Here is an 18,114-nt window from a genome sequence, read left to right as displayed (position 1 = left end):
AAAACTATCCCCACCACATGATACTGCCACCACCATGTTTAAGAATGGAGATAGAGCGTTCAAATTATGTACAGAGTTAGGTTTACACACATATGGCACTTTACATGTGCTACTTTTGGAAATAATTTGTTTGTGCTATACAGGACACAGTCATGATTTAGAATTCATTCAAGTCTGGTTAAAATGTTTAATTTTGCTCCACATTTGGACGGACCAAATATAATCCTGAAGCATCTGATCAATTTTTTCCTTGTCATCTTGTTACAGTCACATCTGGCACTTGCATAAGGCGTCTTCCTCTTTTGTCTTTTAGGATCTCAGACTGTGACTCATTCTAATCTTTGCAATTCAGGAACAGGAGTTTAACTTCAGGTTTCAACTCATTAGATGCCGCTTCCTGTCAGAAAGCATCAACAAAGCTCAGTTTGACAGAAAGGGAGCAGGGAGGTGTGAACTGCACATGATGCTCTCTATTTATAGGGTGTAAGAGGGTGCTGCTCTGTGCTTCGCCGGGACGTCCACAGTGTCACACTCACCAGATGGAGACCCTGTGTGTTGGTGTTTTGCAGTCACATATGGTTTCTCTGTGTGAAGTAGAGAAACCACAAGGCTTTGCAACATCAAAACCCTGTTTTTGATATTGCAAGGTGACATTTTAAAGCTAGGAAAATCATTCCTTACTTTTTTAGTTTTCAAGATATCAAAAGCAGTATGTTTTTGTTTGGTTTTTTGTACAGGCATGTACTTCTTAATGTAAAGTGTGTTCATCAGTTGTCTTGATTTCACTTTATTATCGGTCACTATGAAAGTCAAACAGGAAAAAAAATGGTTTTCATCAATTTAACTGGATGAAATAGAAAATACTGTCACAGTTAGTAAACATGCTGAGACCAGCTAATCTTTCAGGCAGAAAAACCTCAGTCTTTCCGTCTGTCACGTTCCTCTAATCCATTTCTCAGCCACTTGGTTATTAATTCTTACCCACGAAGCTATTATTAGAGCTATCAGTCATAAGCATGTTAACATTAGGCTCAGTGATTTACCTTGCTGCAGCAATCTGTCAACCCCCAAACAACCCAATAGGGACTATTAGTCTTTCAAGTGGCACAAGAGACCTCAGGAACAAACCATGATCCTCCAAAGCAGCAAAAAATAAAAAATAAATTAAATGACATACATATCTTACCTTTACCTGGATTTTTTTTTTTAAAGTGAGTGTTTTGTCAGTTTTAGGCATCTGAAAACCAATGCCTGGTTTTAATCAGAGAAAAAAGGTTTTGCTGCTTCAAACACTTGAGATAAACTGTTCAGCTGGTGACACTAGCTTGGCGAATGTCTTGAAAACTTGCTAGTTTTCAGATGTAAATGACTCAGAAACCCTGATGCAGATACATTAAATCGTAAGGAAACATTTGCGTAAATATGTTTGCAGCACAACTTAAAGCGATAGACTTTGCCATCTGTGAATTTAGCTGTAAATGGGGGTAATTTGTTCATTATTGTCGGATCTTTTTCTTTGTTTAGTATTGAGGAGATCAGATGTAGACGATCATTACTAATCTTTTCCGTTTTGCTGGTTATGATCGCCGAAGGGGATAAATCGCCGCACGTACACAATAATGTGCAGTGATGTTGAACAGTAAATTGTGTTTGTGAAAGTTCGCCCTGCAGTTGAACCATCATTACTCTTAAGCTTGCCCAGAAGAACACTGTTCCCCTTGTCTCGCTGCGTAAAGAAGTGGAAGAAGAAGCTTAATGAAAGAGCAGAAAGTGTGGCCGTAAAGATTTCACTCCCTTCAATTAGGTCTTTAATTCATTCTGTCAATATTCAGGTTACAGTTTTATGCTTTATGAGGACTGGCTGTATTGTTGTGATGAGCCTCATCTCCCTCCGTGTGCCTCTTCCTTATTTACGTCCAGTCTTTGTCTCACGGTTGTAACTCCAACACTGAATGCACAGAGTGGGCTTTCAGGTTACTGTTGATGTTCAATCATGTAAACTGGGACCAGCTGATTGCTCTCCGGAGAGGCGCTTAGATGATTTAACTCCCATTCTCTGAAGAAGAAAATAAAAAAGAAAAAAACAAATGTCTTTTTGTTGTTGTTTCAAATCCTGAATCCTGACTTTGTGTTTGATTCAACTCAGTGGATCTCCCTACTTTCCTCTCTCATCGCTTGTCGGTCGTCGCCAACCCTCTCCTCCTCTTCATTTACTTCCCTACCTCCTCTTCCTGTCTCTGTCTTCTCATCAATGCGCTGCCGACGGGGCGCTTCGGCGGCAGCCTGTAGAAGCTGTCGTCACGGCAACGTACTGTGGCCTGTGGTAGCTGATGCGTGCATTTGCAGGGGGATGAGGGGATGGGGACTGAAATGGATGCTGCATTCTTTGCTTGGTCCTCAGAATAGAGGAGGTGATGACATTAAATATTAATAAAACAAAGTCTGACTTCTTCTTTATCCTCCAACTCGCTGAGCTCATAGGACTTTAATGTTTTAACCAATTTAAAAAATTAAGAGAATCATAAAACTTTTTAAGTATTGAATTTTAAATCTGTATAAAAAAAACGCTGTCTGCACCTCTGAGCATTCTGCATGTGTCTAACATTTACCAGTCATTGTAATATTGATTATGTTTTTATCAGTGCAGTAGTTCCTCATTGAGTATTACACAAAGGAAAAGAAACAGGTCCCTTAAAACGTTTTTGTTTTAGTTTTTTTTTTTTGAATTTGGTCTTTATTTATGGAGACATTTGCTGAGCAGCAGCAAAATAAATTTGGCAACACTTTGGCTTTGAAAGATAAGGGAGATACCTCAAAGCTGTAGGGAACCAAAAGTGGCAGCTAAACCCAGATGATCAGCGTTTACTCACCACATTCATGGAGCTCAGTCAAAGCAGTGGTGTTGTGTTTGAAATGTCTTCTTTTTCTCAAGGTTACCCAGTAACACACTGCCCTTAAGATTGAGAAGCACACAGTCGACACACACACACATGCGCGCGCGTTTTGCCCAAATATATACACATTTATTGGCAGATTTACAGAAGCTTTTCGATTGATGGAAGAGGCTGGGAGTGAGCAGCGGTGCTTCTGGTAACAAAGGAAGCCTCCTGTCTGCCCCTTTCTTTGTTTTCTGCTCGAAATGATTTTTCTCTTTCTTTGTAACACCCGAAACCTGCTTTCTTTTTTTTTTTTATCCTCTGTTTACATATATCTGTGATTACGCGTGACAAGTGAAGGCAACAGAAGCTCGGGTTTATATTTCTCTTTCTGGGAGCTGCATGCAGGGTGACACATCTGTTTCCAGTCGACCCATCGGCTCTTTGTTGCTCTGCTATTGCTATGCTAATGCTATGCTAATTGAGCATTTAGCCTTTTGGCTTTGGCTGCGCTTATATACACATGCAAGACAGTGAGAGCTGAATTACATCACTTTTGTTGCATCAATTGTTTCCTCTGAAGACATGGTGGGAAAACATAAAACATGGGCTATGATAGACTGAAAACAGGAGTCTGAATGACATTAGATGTTGCTTTATGGTCACTGTAGTTTAGAAAAGGCATAAAGCCAATTTTTAGGATTAAATGTTCAATGGGGAGCCACCTGATTTATTTGCATGGTTCCTACATTGTCTTAAATGCTCTAGAAAAACTATGCGATTTGATTTTATCCAAATATTGAAGTGTAAAGAAAGAAGAATCAGTAATGGTAAAACATTTGTCTTGTTATGAACTTTTTTCTTTTCAACAAACTCTCAAAAAGGATCAGTAAATTTATGTCACAATTTGTAGGTTTTTTTTGTCCAACTCGTGCATCATTTTGGTTTCTGACTTGAGCCTGATCAGGAGTCAAAATATGTCAGATTTTATAAGAGTCAAGTTGGCCAAACTGTGATCAGCACTCAATTCAATGGGAACGGTTTTGTAAAAAAGTTTTCAGGTGATAAATACGCAATCAAATTACATTAGATGTGAGGTTTGTTGAATATATGCCTGAAATAAATGAAAACACTTAACTCCAACAAAACAAAGCTGATAGTTTAAGAACATGGTTGCCAAGTAGTTTGTTTAAAGTGTGAAAATACAAAATCACAGATCAGATCTACAAAATGATTCATTTTTAAAGCTGATATAAGTCCATCTACCAAAACAAAGCTGCAAAATAGCCCTTTACAACCCTAATGAGTTAGAAGCTAAGTTTCATACTGATGTTAAAACTAAACTGAGTTAACGTCTCCGACATTATAATGGCCAGAATCGGTTTGATTGATATTTTTCACTCAGAATGCATTCTTCTCCCGCTTTTGTCTCCTCGCGTTCCAGCTCTTTCATCTTTTACTTCCATCTGTTTTCTCTCTCTCTCTTCACACGTCCGCTCCTGTGATGAGAACACAGAAGGAATTGTTTCATTTCAGCCTTCACCTCCAAAAAAAACACAAACATGAACTCATTGCTCTTCGGAGGGAGCTGCGTTCATTACTGCTCGCTTTCTGGTTTGTTCTCCAAGTTTGAGTTTTCTTCCAAGTTCTCTTAAAAAAAAAAGAAATAATTATCTTTAAATAGGTACCTCATGCTGGAGTTGCTGCTATGTAAACATTTGTGATGTAGTTTTTCTTGTATTTCTCATTAACTTTTTTTTTTCTATAAAGCCCAGAATTGCCGCATTCTCCCATTTTAATTTTATTACCATATTTTCTTTCTTGCAAAGCTCATAAATAGGAGATGGGAGTGGAAACATGAAAAAGCAATTCAAAACAGTCGCCTTGCTTGACATAACACTTTGAAACCCCTGCATTGGGTATTTTGGTATATTTCATTTCCGGTTCTCAGTTCACTCTGCATCACACAAAGTGATCTGATGTTCCGGGAGCTGATAGCAAATTGGATGATTATTTCCCACCTCGGCATTAGCAGGATGGGTATATGACAGACTGTGTGTCGATGCGCTGAGTGTGGAAGTGGGGTGTTTGCATGTGTGTGTTTAGTAATGAGCAGAGAAGCCTGGGGATTTAGGAAAACACTGGTGTTGCTTCCCTCTTATCTTTTGCGTTCTGATGCGCTGAGCTGCTTCGCTTTGCCTGCAAACAACTGCAGGGAGCTACTTAACATCTCTCACTGAGAATAAATAGCATGTTAGGGTTTGTGCGCTGTGTAACTTAACCAGCCTGTGTTTGTGCTGCTTTTCAATCACTTCATGTGGTAAATGGCAGGATGTGTATTTTTTTTTATTGACATACATAAATCCTTTCCCGTACCACATAATAATCCAGTACCTTTCCAAATATACTAATTTAGTCGTTTTACGGCGAAGTCACCTTCCTAAAATGAAGGCCTAACCCATTTAGAAAAATTTTTTGGTTTTTTGCCAAAAGATTATTTCCTCTGATCGGTCGATCATCCATCCGGTTTAGTCTTACACATTTAGCACACGCACTGGTTATGCCACCGCTGTGTGGCTGCGCTGTGGCGAATCTTTGTCCCATGGTGTGTAATGGTAATGCTGATATGCCAGTGTCCTGTTTCTCAGACCAAACCTTCGCCAGAGAGAGACAAAGACGGAGTGTGTGTTAGTGCGCAGCTTTGATAATCAATTCTTTTTAAGTTTTCTACTACCTCCACACATGCACACACATTTTCCACTTCACAATTATGCGTCAACACACATTGAGGTTTGTGGCTGAACGTGTACTTTTTTAAGCCACCATAATTGCAAATCAGGAAGAAGCCATCCACCGACAGGCTAATTCGAGACGATCTTCATGCCACCTGCTCGGATTTGTTCTGTCTCTGTAAAAAATCAATCTGATTTCTGCTCCCCTTCCTCTCGATTTCATCTATGTGTCTGTCAATGATTTCTGCTCCCCTTCCTCTCGATTCTCATCTATTGTCATTCCCAGTGAGACGAGCCGTAACTCCACTTTCTCTTTGGGAAATCTTTTGTCCCAGTCCATCAAACTCAAACCAGGAAAAACCCAATTCAGTTGAATCAACTTGAATATCTTCCTCAAGAGAAGAGAATAAGTGTTTTTTTTTCCCTCTAAACTTCTAACTTGTTTTGGCTGCTTGAACGTTTTTTTTTTTTTTTTTAATTATCACTCCTTCATGCTGATGGTTCATTTTCATACTTACATATTCACCGTTTTTGCATTGTCTTCTGCATTGGCTGTGGTTGTTATTGATTCCATGTCATCGTATTTCACCATCCTCCTTTCATATTGCTGGGAGTTTGTTTTTTTTTTTCTCTTTCTTATTTGATCTCCTTAGTTTACTCAACCCTGGCCTGGCCTGCCCTGCCCTGTGTGTTATGGCTGGTTGAACCGCAGATCAGATGAGATGGGAGGGAGGAGTCTCCTCACTGCTGTGATTTTTCTTCTATGACAGAGAAATTCAGACTTTTTTTTCATTGCCACATTCTATTCTGACTATGTCATTTGTGTGCTTCCTTCCTCGCCGTCATCTGAAATATCCGGTTCTTTTCCTGCTTCCACAAGTTAATTTACTTTTGTCTCTTTTTAACCTCGTACTACGTCTCTGCTGCCTATGTTTTCCCAACCCGCTCCACCTCTCCTTCCACCATCATGTCTGCTGTATTGGTTTAGAATCTCGTTGTGAAAGACGTGAAAAGATCTCCGCCGCAGGGACAGACAGCAAAAGGGGAGGGTCCGTCAGAAGCTGTTGAATATCTTATCAGAGAGCACGTAAGTCAACTCGCTATCTCATCCACAGTGTAAGTGGAGATCTGCAGCCTCGGAAACATGAGAGCAGGGCTCTGGTCACAGTGTGTGGGCTTCCACATGATAAATAATGAAGAGCCCCCAGTACACTTTCAGTGTTGCCTCGGCATATTATTTATGAAAAGGCCAAGCTGAACCACAGGACAGAGTGGTTGTTTTAAGGAGGATTATTCATACTGAAATCTGTCCATAATGATGACGAGGAAGAAGGAAACATTTGATTATTTACATCATTTTTCAAATGTTAAATAATTTAGGCAGGGTGCAACAGGTGTGAGCATCGACTACGACAACATGTGGCGGAAGGTGTTCTGGTCACGAGGATGATTTTCTTCAGCAGGGCAGGAGAAGCCGTCAGAGGTGATGGGAGATCGATGAAAGCTCGCAAATTTTAGAAAAAAGAAAAACTGCTAGAGGCTGCGAAGGCCATGAGTCTGAGGTGGATGTTGAAATTGTTTAGACCAAAACATATCATGTTTTAAAATAACCCAGTCTATAGACCAGAGCCAAATCCAATAGAGAATCTATGGGAAATGACATGTAATGTGTTGTAAGTGCGTCTCTTCTGGACCTGCAGTCATGTTCCTCTTTACAAGAGAAGTAAAGAGGACAAAAATAATTTTAAAAAAGTATTTAGAGCCCCCACAGTCTTAACCTTTAAAACGGTTCCTTCCCAGACTGAGAAAAATAAACAGCTTCTGCCGTTTCATCATCTTGTGAATTTGAGAGAACTGTGACACATTTCAGGAAAAGCACTTGACACGCCGAGTCAGCATTTTGTGTCAGAGCTTGTCGAGCTGTTTAATTGTCGAGGTAAAGTCTAGTTTTCTGTACACTCCATGCACCAGTCAGTCCGCTTAGCGTGCTACTCATGGAAAATCCGTGCAGGCTTAGAAAATTGCAAAGTCTAGTTTGCAGGAAGGACGCCTCAGTCAGGTTCCCATCACAGACGTCTTGTGTTTTGTGTCTCATCATAAAATGAAGTGGATTGAAATATAAGAGGAGTAAATGTTTTTATTTACATGCGTTCAAAGTTTTAAAGGAATATCACCAAAGGATCAATGTGTAGAGACGTTAGCTGTTTTGTTTTCAAGTGAAATATATTTGTACTTTTATTTTTAATAGTTAAAAAATTTAACTTATTTGTTAAAGGCTTTTTAATGACAGCTGTGGTACCTGAACAAGTACATTGATGTCTCTAATGGAAACGTCCAGCACCAGTTTTCCATTTGTTGCCAGAGCCGAGCCGAGAGTCCGAGCCGACAGCTCCGACACGCGTGCTGCCAGAATCGATGGCTCCATTATCAGGGGTGTCCTATTGATCAGTTCGGGGCTACTAATAGCCCGTTTGCCCCCCTGAACAAACTGGCATCCGAGTGGGTTTGAGAGAACGGGGGAGGGTGAGGACAGCCCAGCAGGAGATGGAAACGATGGAAACTTAAGTGGTTGGAAATGGGCTTTCGGTAGGAGGACGAGGTGGTGAAGGAGAAAGAGCAGGTGGAGACCCATGGCGAGACGGAGAATCAGACAAAAAAAAAGCCCCTGTGCTCGTGTGACTGCTGTTCGTGGCTGTTTGTGATGATGGAGATTCATTTCAACTTTATGTTTCCATTGTAATCTGAACAGCTGTTTGTCATTCCCTTTTGCTCGACCCTCTCCACCCATCTCTCCATTCCTCCTTTTGTTGTTGCTGATCAGCACCAGAGAGACAGACAGGGAGACGGAGAGTAGCCTGTTTCCATGGAAACGTGCTGAACCAGATAAGCTTGGTTTCTTGCACTGCAGAGTATGCACTGTGTGTGTTTGCATGATGAAGGTCTGTTTTTGCCTCTTGAGAGAAGGAATGATGATTGATTAGAGTCTGATTCACTGGGTAGAACAGATGCTTGGATGAACAGAATATAAACTGAAATATGAAAAAAAAAGTTATTTTTCTTTTAAATGGCTTCTTACTTCTTTGGACGTCATCTGACTTTGTATTTAAACATCTCACTGATGCGGCAAATGACCAACTCTAAAATTGTGCTTTCGGAGCCCCATAAATGTCTTATTTTTGTAGCAAATGAATATGTAAAAGAGCGAGACATGAAACAAAACAAGACTCTCTCTTATGATACATTTATCATTTTGCTATTTAGTTAGATTTTTCTTTCGCAATTTGTCTTAGACCCACACTTTAGTCTCTAATAAAAGACCTTGAGGACGACAAAGATTTTCTTATTAGCAGAGCTGCAGCCGCTTTGCTGCTGTTTCTCTCGATGCTTGTTGTTTCTGACCGATTTAATTCTGAACAGAATCGAAGAGGTGCAACATATTGCTAATGAGAATGTCACTCTGTCTCTGCTGCAGAACTCCCAGAAGAAAAGAGGAGCACGGTCCAGCAACAAACCGGACAAGAAGCCTGCTCCACAGGTAAGTCTTAAACTGGGACAGGGGAAAAACACACTCACTGCTTGGAGGGGGGTTCCTCTGAGTGCTTCGAATAATCGATGAGAGAAACACACCGCTGTCTCGGGAGCCAAAGCCACTTAAACCTGCGAAGACATGGACATTGATCCGGCATGCATCCACACACACCACAGAAAGGAAAGTGAGCAAGAAGTAAATTAGTTTTTACAAAGGTATTGCTGGTGTTTCTTCTCTGCCACTCATTTCATTCTAATTAAATAGTTTTACATCAATGTTTTAACATCAGAAATGCAAAGAACGGTTCATTTTTGGTCTTACGATGCCTTGTACTTTTTGTAGCAAATGAATATGTGATTTGTGGTTATGATCTCATAACCACAAATCACTACTGCTATCGTCATCAGGTCAGAAAGGCCCTCGTGTACGAGGTGAACACCCAGCAGAATGAAATGTGTTGAGCGTTTGCGGGCATTTCTTTTCACCAAAGTCTCTGCTGTGCCGCTAAGATGTGCCTTGGCTTCCCCTTTCAAACCACATACCATAAATGGCTGTAAATTCAGCTGCCCTCGCTTCGTTTAATGTGGTTGGAACCGCTCCACAGGCCGTAAAGCAAACACAGCCACAGAGCTGCTGCTGGGGAATGTGTGCACTCGGTCACCTGAGGTCAGCTGCAGCAGGAGCAGCAGGTTTTGGAATGAGAGCGAGATGCATTCAGGTTCAAATTTTAAAGTTATTTCCCCCCCCCCCCTTTAAAACAAGAAGGCTGAACGAGAAGTTTCCTCGACAATTCGCGAGCACATCGATGTTCTTCTCGCCATCGAGGTAGCGAATGGTCTCTGCAGATGATAAATGGCGTCTGAGTCAAACCACTAATGAGTGTGTTTGCTGATGTTTTCCCCCTGAGCTTTTTATTCTTGTAATTCAAGCAAAATACAAACGCAGCAGGACTCCGACCTCAACATTTAGTGGCTTCGGTCCACATGTCGGTCAGACAGAGCTTTGGAAATGTCTTTCTTTAAAGTTTAGAGTTTGTTGGAGAGACTTTCACTCTTGTCAAAGATGACGTGAAAACACTGGTCCGGTTTGAAAAGCGCCAAAATTCATGCATTTCAGGACTTTATTTTGATGGTTTCAAATGCTACAGACACAAAGTGGAGCAATCCTGTGCTTGAAGAGATCTGACTTCAAGCACAAGACAAGACAGCGTCTTTGTCGTGGTCCCCTCAGTGCTTTTCTTTCCTCTGTCATGTCACTGCAGGAAGACAATTCAGACCTGAAGTGTCAGCTCCACTTTGCCAAAGAGGAGTCGGCCCTGATGTGCAAGAAGCTGACCAAGTTGGTGAAGGACAGCGAGGCCATGAAGGAAGAGCTGGCCAAGTACAGGTCTCTATACGGAGACGTCAACAGCTCGCTCACCGTGGAGGAGGTGAGAGGAGGATGGAGCGCTAGGACTCACAGGCTACTGACTGCACGACACGAGTTACTACCAGGCTGGTTGTAAACTCAGCCTGCAGAAGTAGAGAACACATTCATCTTTGTTTTCCAGGACTGAGTATGGAGACTGAAAATAAGGATGTGTAAAAATATTTGCTTTTCCAGACTTTATTTATTCAAATGTCTGAAAGTCCTTTCACCTATCCTTCCTTCATTGTTTATTGCTTTTCTTATTTCCTCTTTTCTTCCTTCCCTCCTAGACTTTTTTGTTTCCTTCTCTGTTTTTTTTTCTTTGTTGTGACCTTCCTTTTTTTCTTCCTTCCCTTTTACTCAACAATTTTTCCCTGCTTTCCTCTTTCCTTTTGTTTTGCCTCCCAGGATAACAATTTTCTGACATTGGGTCCGAGACCCCACCCATCCATCCATCCATCCATCCATCCATCCATCCATCCATCCATCCATCCATCCATCCATCCATCCATCCATCCATCATCCATCCATCCATCCATCCATCCATCCATCCATCCATCCATCCATCCATCCATCCATCCATCCACCCATTAATCCACCCATTAATCTATCCATCCATTGTGACAACAAAGAAAAATTGTATCTGGAAAACTTTGGTATTTAAAATTTTCTGGAACTCCATAAAAAATGTTGCAGCTTTGCTGCTTGTTTTGTACTAGTTGTGGTCATTACAGTATTAGTGAATTATAGTGGTAAACTATTGCATTTCTTTTCTTCCCACAAAACACACAAGAGGCATATAAAGCTGCCTGAGAAAAACCCTGCAGAGGAAAAGCTGCATTGCTTTAAAAACCATCAAAGCACTATAAAGCTAAACTCAAACTTTTTGTATTTTATTAAACAGATTCTCATTTCTTAACAACTCAGTAGATTTTGAATTGCTCATATATGCATGTATTAACTTTTTATTTTCTTTGAAATCTTTAAAAGTGGTTAATTAACATTCATCAAAACCAAGCAGGCATGAATAACGGCTGAGTTCAAAATAACTTAAAACAGTACGAGCAATGCAAACATACTCTTAGCTAAACATTTTCAGGCAAACGTGTCGAGATGCTTGTGGTCACCATTTGCCCTGTTCGACTCGTCTCAGGTTGCCGACTCTCCGCACACTCGCGAAGCTGAGGTCAGAGTTCACCTAAAGCTAGTCGAGGAGGAGGCCAACCTGCTAAGTCGACGCATCGTGGAGCTGGAGGTGGAGAACAGGGGACTCCGAGCCGAGATGGACGAAATGAAGGGCTCCCAAGGTGGTTAGTCCTATTAGTTGTTTTGTTTTTATTTTATTTCCTTCGATTAAAAAGTAAAAAAAAAAATAGAAACCCTGAAAAATAATATGACATATAGTCATGTTATTTGACATAATGATAACATTGCACGTCTTGCATACGGCACACATGTACACATTAGATGAAACTTAAACCTCACATTCTCATCATTGACTGTGTAATTTACATATTATTAACAATTAATATTTCCCACTCTTTTTCCCTTTTTTGCACGTTTACCCATCCTACACTTCTTTACTGTTCACCTCGGGTGCCAGGACTAATTTTAAAACGGTTAAAAAAAATCTATAATCCAGCTCTTTCCTCGTGTGAAAGTAATGACTGTCTTTACTCCCAGAAGGCCATCAAGAACTTTCTAGCGTTGGTCCAGGGGCCATGGTGCTTGGCGGAGGGGCCTCGTCCGAAAACGTCATGGAGCTCCAGAGGCACCTGCAGTTTGTGGAGGAGGAGGCCGAGCTGCTGAGGAGGTCTCTGATCGAGATGGAGGAGCAAAACAAACTGCTGATGAATGAGATCAACCGCTACAAATCCGAACTCCCGCCTGCGACGTCCGCGCTGTCCACCGAGTCGCTGCTGTCTCTGACGGACGGGCTGCTGAACGACAGCCACTCGGTCCAGGACGGGGCCGTGCTCATCAGCACCGACACTCCGACCCCGGAGGAGGAACTGAGGCTGGCGAGGCTTCAGGTGGGAGAGCTGAGCGGGAAAGTGAAGAAACTGCAGTACGAGAACCGCGTGCTGCTGTCCAACCTGCAGCGCTGCGATCTCGCCTCGTATCACGCTCCGTCTTCCTCGTCCTTGTCGAGGCTAGCTTTGGAGACCGATGCAGAAGCAGGAGACTCAGCAGAGTGCCTCCCTCTCAGGTATGTGTAGATGTTGTTTTCCAGTGCTTCTTTCTGCATACTGTTATTGCGGCACCACTGTCTCTCAAGTCAATTTGTAAAGCGCATTTCAGCAGCAAGGGAGCTCAAAGTGCACTGTACAAACAATATTAATGAATTAAGAAACCAGAAATAAACATTAGATTTTATCAAATGTCATCATCAAAATCACCACCATCAAATTGTTGATCAATAGAAGGACTTTAGAGCTGCTGTGATGTGCTCCGGTATCACTATGATAGCATGAGAAAATAAGCTTCTAAACCCTTGACTCTGGATTTGATCTAAAATTGTGTTTTCAATGCAAAGTTATTGGTATATATGTAGTAACACTTTGAATGGTCTAGTTGCACTTCCAAACCTTTAACCAGTGATCTATAACTATGATCTGCACAGTATTTTTTGATTTTATGTTTTTGTTTACATCAGGGATTACATCAGGGATTCAGCTGAGAATCAGCAGCCAAAATGTTTTGTCCAGATATTTGTCAGTAAAAACACATCAGTTAAGATTTGTGGAAAATCAGACTAAAATCCATGCAAAAGCTGAACGTAAACAACCAGTTTGAAGATGTAGCGTGATCTCAGCTATGAAATTTGGTTCTGTTGTCGCATTTGACATCATATCAGCACACTGAAACAAAACTACAAATCATCTCTTTAGTTTTAGTCACTTTTCCTTTTTCCTTTTTTTTTTACAATACCGAAATCTTCTTCCGTAACGGCTGCATAGGCGATAAAAGAGGTCTCTCTTGTTTCTTCATCAGCCCGCCTCATCGCAAAGAGCCAGTAGGTGGTGAGAACGACGCCATGGAGATGGATGAACAGAAAAAGAAGATCGAGGACATCGCTGAGCCAATGACTCCACTCTCTGGGTGCCTGGGGCAGAAGGACCGTGATGCCTTGTTGGCCCTGAGGGACCAGGCTCGTTTGGTTTCCACTGCCATACAGCTGCTGACCTCCCCCGAGTCTAACTGCCTGTCCTCCTCCTCCTCTCCTTCGCTGTATCACAAGGTCTGCAGCAATGAGGCAGCAGAGCCGTGTGACCTCGAGAAAACTCAGCCTCACTGCCAGGTTCGCGCCCTCGGTTTGGTCTGTTTCTGAATGTGTCACATAAAATTTTATAACCTTTAAATCTAATTTCATTATTACACTACTTGATCCCCTCTATCTCCGTCGGTTTTGTCAAACCGTGTGACGAAGGTTGCGCTTTCCACTCCCCAGATCTCGGAGCTTTCCGATTTGGCGGACCGTCCTCTAGTTGGTGCTCTGACCAGCAGGCTTCAGGCCCTGCACACCCAGCTGCAGGCCTTTGTAGAGCAGGTGGACGGCTTGGGTAAACCTCCGGCTGGGGGGAGAGACGCTCTGGTGGAAGGGGCGTCCCCTCCAGCGTCACCCTGCGCTTCCATCCCCTGCTCTGGAGACGGCCAGGATCAAGACAACAGAGTCGAGCACAAGGTAAAAATACATGAAGCACAGTCCTCTCCTTCACTCCTTACCACTGTTTTGTTTGGATTCATTCAATTTTAAGATAATTATATTTCTCAAGTATGTTTCATTCTTGTTGGTTTGTTGTTGTTCTAGTGCCTTCTTTATTCTAGCATTATTTTTGGCCAACATCTCTCTCAGTCCCATTCCACCATGCTTTCTTTTTGAGTTTCTTTGCACTTTGCAAAAATGAATTTACACAGCATGCTCAAATCTGCAGGAACATCCTGGCCATGTCAGCTGTTTAATTGGAGTTGCTGTTAATCCAAATTCACAATTTTCAATGCTCATTATGCATAGGCCGGAAAGCCATGGGACTCATTCCGGTCTCTGCAGAGTCCGTGTATTAAGTCAGATTTGAGCTGCCTGTGTAAAAACACATAATAAAACAAACAAACAAAAAACCTCTGCATGTCCTCTGCATGCTGTTTTAATGCTTCCTAACATGTGTTTAAATGCTGCTTGGTGCCTCAAATGGAGCCAGTTGCCTGGACATAGAGAGGTTATCAAATATTGTTCCTTCATGTCAAGCAATCCCACAACCGGTGTACGTGGACTATAGGACTGTGCAACTGTGTCCATTCGTATTATACTTGGGAGGACTGACTTTATTTGAGTTTCACATCGTGAAGTCTTAGTTGGTTCATGTTTGTTTTGTGTCATGACAACTGGATGATTTGATTGTGGATCCGCAAACACAATTTACAAGAAATACTTTGAGATTCTGAAATATCAAGAAGGGATGAGAGAACATTAGAACATTTAATAGTTTGTTTTTTTTTTCTGGCTGGATTTGGAACCTGCACAGCTGTTTGAAAAACCTAGAGACAAGTTTCAATTATTTCAGATCTATATTGCTGTCTTGGTGGGGATTTTTTCAATTATTATTGTCAGTGTAAAACTCAGCAGAGATTTTGAATTAACTTCAATTGTTCTGTGTTTAAACGACTTTACAGATGGACGTCATATTTTCTTAGACATCACCAATGGGTAATTCGGTTCGATAAGATGGAGTAATCTGCTGAAATTTCTAAGTAAAGTTAGATCACGGCATTTCAATTCCAAAAGATTTCATTGAGCTGAAGATGGAGACTTTTAGGACTTGATGAACCGATTCAATAGCAAAAGAGTCGTGCATCGTAAAATCATTTTTCTCTTCTGATCTGGTCTAGTTTCTTGGCTTTTGAGAAGGTCTGATTAAATTATTAGTAGATTCAAGTGACAATACTCCATTAGAGGCCAGTTCCAACCCCTCCTATCTCTCCTCCCTTGTCCTCCCTCTCTTGTCCCTCCTTCTGTCTGCATGGGCTCCATATCCGATCGATTTCCGCTCTTGGCTTCCCGCTCCCTCCTGCCCCCACACCTTTCACACCACCTTTTTTTTGCCACCACTCATGCATGCTCACTTCCATTCCTTCCTTCATCACCTTGCTTCTCTCTGACCTCTCCTTACGCCCCTCACCTCTTTTGTTCCAACTCGTCCCTTTTATTGCTTCACGTCACGCGTTCTCTCTCTTCTTCTGCACCTTATTGCTCCCTCTGCCCTTCGCTCTGGCCTTTCATCCTAACTGCCTTACTCCTTCTCTTTCCCTTTCCATTCCTTCTTTTCTTCTTCTTTCCCTCCCTTCGTTATCGCTCGTTCCTGTTTTAACCCTGTATTGCCATCTGTTGCTCTACCCTGTGTCCTCTTCCATTAAAAATGTTCCCTCCTTGCCCCTCAGCCGTTCATTCTACCCTCCATCGTCCTTTTCTTTCTTTTCTCCACACTTTCATATTCCTCTTTGACCAAGCTCTTCTTCATCTACATCCTTTTCTTTGTCTTGTGAGGCCCATAAGTTTTTTCTCCCCTAGTTTTCTCGATGTCTCACTGACGGGACACCATTTTGGTTGTGTTGTGTTTTTCTTATTGTTGTCATGATTTCTGTCACCTTCCATTTTTTTTCCTCCCAAAATGTCTCCTCCCTCATTCTCTATGTCTTTTCTCTATGATTTTTTTGTTTGTGTTTTCTTTTTCTTTTTTTTTTCTTCTTCTTCTTCATTAACTTGCCCATGCATGCAGCAGCCTGATTATAGGGACCAATCAGAACCAGACGAGAAAGATGACACTTACCAGAGCAGCCAGTCCATCAGCAACGACATGCAAAATCGGGCAGCTGGACAAACGGAGCAGGAGAAGGAGACGGATCGTTCCACGGTACGCTCGATCATGAACAACATGACAGCAAACAACTCATGTCAGAGACCCAATATGTGCGCCTCTGTGCATCTCTTGGCTGAAAGCCAGCACCATTTTTTACCCAGACAGCAACAGAGGTCCCACCAAAAACCTAAACATAAAACTTTGACCAGAGTAATACTTTAGCCAAACAAAATAAAGTACACCCCCTTTAAATTCTAGGCACTTGCATGCTTTTCATATTTTGTACATATCTGGGATTTCTGGTACTTAATTTTCCAAACATTTATATTTTTACTTTCACAAGACAAGATCATTTATGAACCTACAACAGAAAGAGGAGGTTCTATAATGTCGCTTTACAACGTCTCCGCATTACATTGGGATCCATAAAATACAGTAGCTACCTATTCAGGCCACTGTAAATGGACAGCTCTGTTTGTGTGAGCAGTCATCAGAATGCCAGAGATTATCGGCTCCATAATCGGGCCGATATTAGTTACCCATGTTTATCTATACGTGATTCTGGCCGTGAGCCATGTAGTATTTGCTTGAGCTTGTGGCACTGATAATGGTGCAGCACAGGACTGTGGGATGTCTAAACAGAGAAGCAGGATGTGGTTGCTTTCTTTACAGTGCTGACATAATGGTTTTAATAGTCTGCAGTTATAGAACGAAACAGGTCTAGTTCTATAACTTATCATTGTTTCCTTTTTTTCACTCAGAAAATATTTGATTTTATCAGGTTGACCTGCAATTTCAAGAAGTAGTCGGTATTGAGCTGACCAGCGATTTGTTTACCAGTTGTACCTGAATGCACCATGGAAAGGCGACTGTTGGAAAAACCGCTGTCATTGGATGGACTCCCATTAGAAGGACTCACATTGCTTTCTGAGCTGGTGTAATGCAACAGGCAGCTGGATCTGAACTTAAGCCTGGTTTCTTGGTACCAACAGTCTTCAAATCATTGATACCCGATGCACCAGTGCCCATTATAATTAATTATATTGGAAGCTGAGATCTCTGAAATGTTTTGGTTTCATTTTCTATGGTTGTTCGTATCCTTCCATCCTTACCATTGGTCAAAGTTTATTCCTGAAGCAACCTCTCTGCTGCTGTTTTACCAGTGCATTACGAAGCACCGTGTACCCGGGAAGCTAATATTTACAATTTCGCTAGAAAGTACATTTACAACCCAAGACAAAAAGAACATCCCCTGAGGATGTTGTAAGGTTTCAAGATCAGTTACAACAACTACGATTTCAAATCTGACTATGATTTAGAGCTCTATAAGCATTTCATAGAAATGATTGATAACCATATAAACTAATTCATCAAAGCCTTTTCAATGCCATAGCTGCAAATGGTTGTGCTAGCTGGAAGATTTGGGTGAGATGCCACGCTGTGTCGGACAAACTTTATTCGCAAACAAAATAAACAGTTTTGACACTGTCCAGCAGCGGTAAGAAAAGACGTTTGCTTGACCTTTTTCAGGCTGTGCTCCCGTGGCGACCAAGGCTTCATGTATCTGCATCTTTATCCACGAATATGAGGGTGAATAGGTCAGGGAAAATAAACCGAGAGAGGCAGATAAGTGGAGGGCAATGATAAACAGAGGATGGCAAGAACCCAGAAATTGGTGTTTAGTGCTGAGCTTCAGGGTCAAGCATGCAAAAGTA

The 18,114-nt window shown here is 41.7% G+C and overlaps 1 protein-coding gene across 3 annotated transcripts in view; it reads left to right on the top strand.

The window, feature by feature from the left end:
- Positions 1-18,114, top strand: part of soga1 (suppressor of glucose, autophagy associated 1) — a 78,596-nt gene that overhangs the window by 40,499 nt on the left and 19,983 nt on the right. For 2 of the 3 annotated variants that reach the window (XM_055048432.1, XM_055048430.1), the window contains exons 5-11: positions 9,081-9,143; positions 10,399-10,566; positions 11,698-11,851; positions 12,228-12,753; positions 13,539-13,845; positions 13,996-14,229; positions 16,319-16,453. In XM_055048432.1, coding sequence (XP_054904407.1) covers positions 9,081-9,143; positions 10,399-10,566; positions 11,698-11,851; positions 12,228-12,753; positions 13,539-13,845; positions 13,996-14,229; positions 16,319-16,453 — 1,587 coding nt within the window. The remainder of the gene's footprint in view (positions 1-9,080; positions 9,144-10,398; positions 10,567-11,697; positions 11,852-12,227; positions 12,754-13,538; positions 13,846-13,995; positions 14,230-16,318; positions 16,454-18,114) is intronic. The other variant, XM_055048431.1, reaches the window with a different exon arrangement.

Source organism: Poeciliopsis prolifica, unplaced genomic scaffold (assembly GCF_027474105.1).
Source record: "Poeciliopsis prolifica strain line A6 unplaced genomic scaffold, Auburn_PproV2 SCAFFOLD027, whole genome shotgun sequence".
NCBI lineage: Eukaryota > Metazoa > Chordata > Actinopteri > Cyprinodontiformes > Poeciliidae > Poeciliopsis > Poeciliopsis prolifica.
The sequence above is the reverse complement of the archived record's forward strand: the minus strand, read 5'-3'. Positions and strand labels throughout refer to the sequence as shown.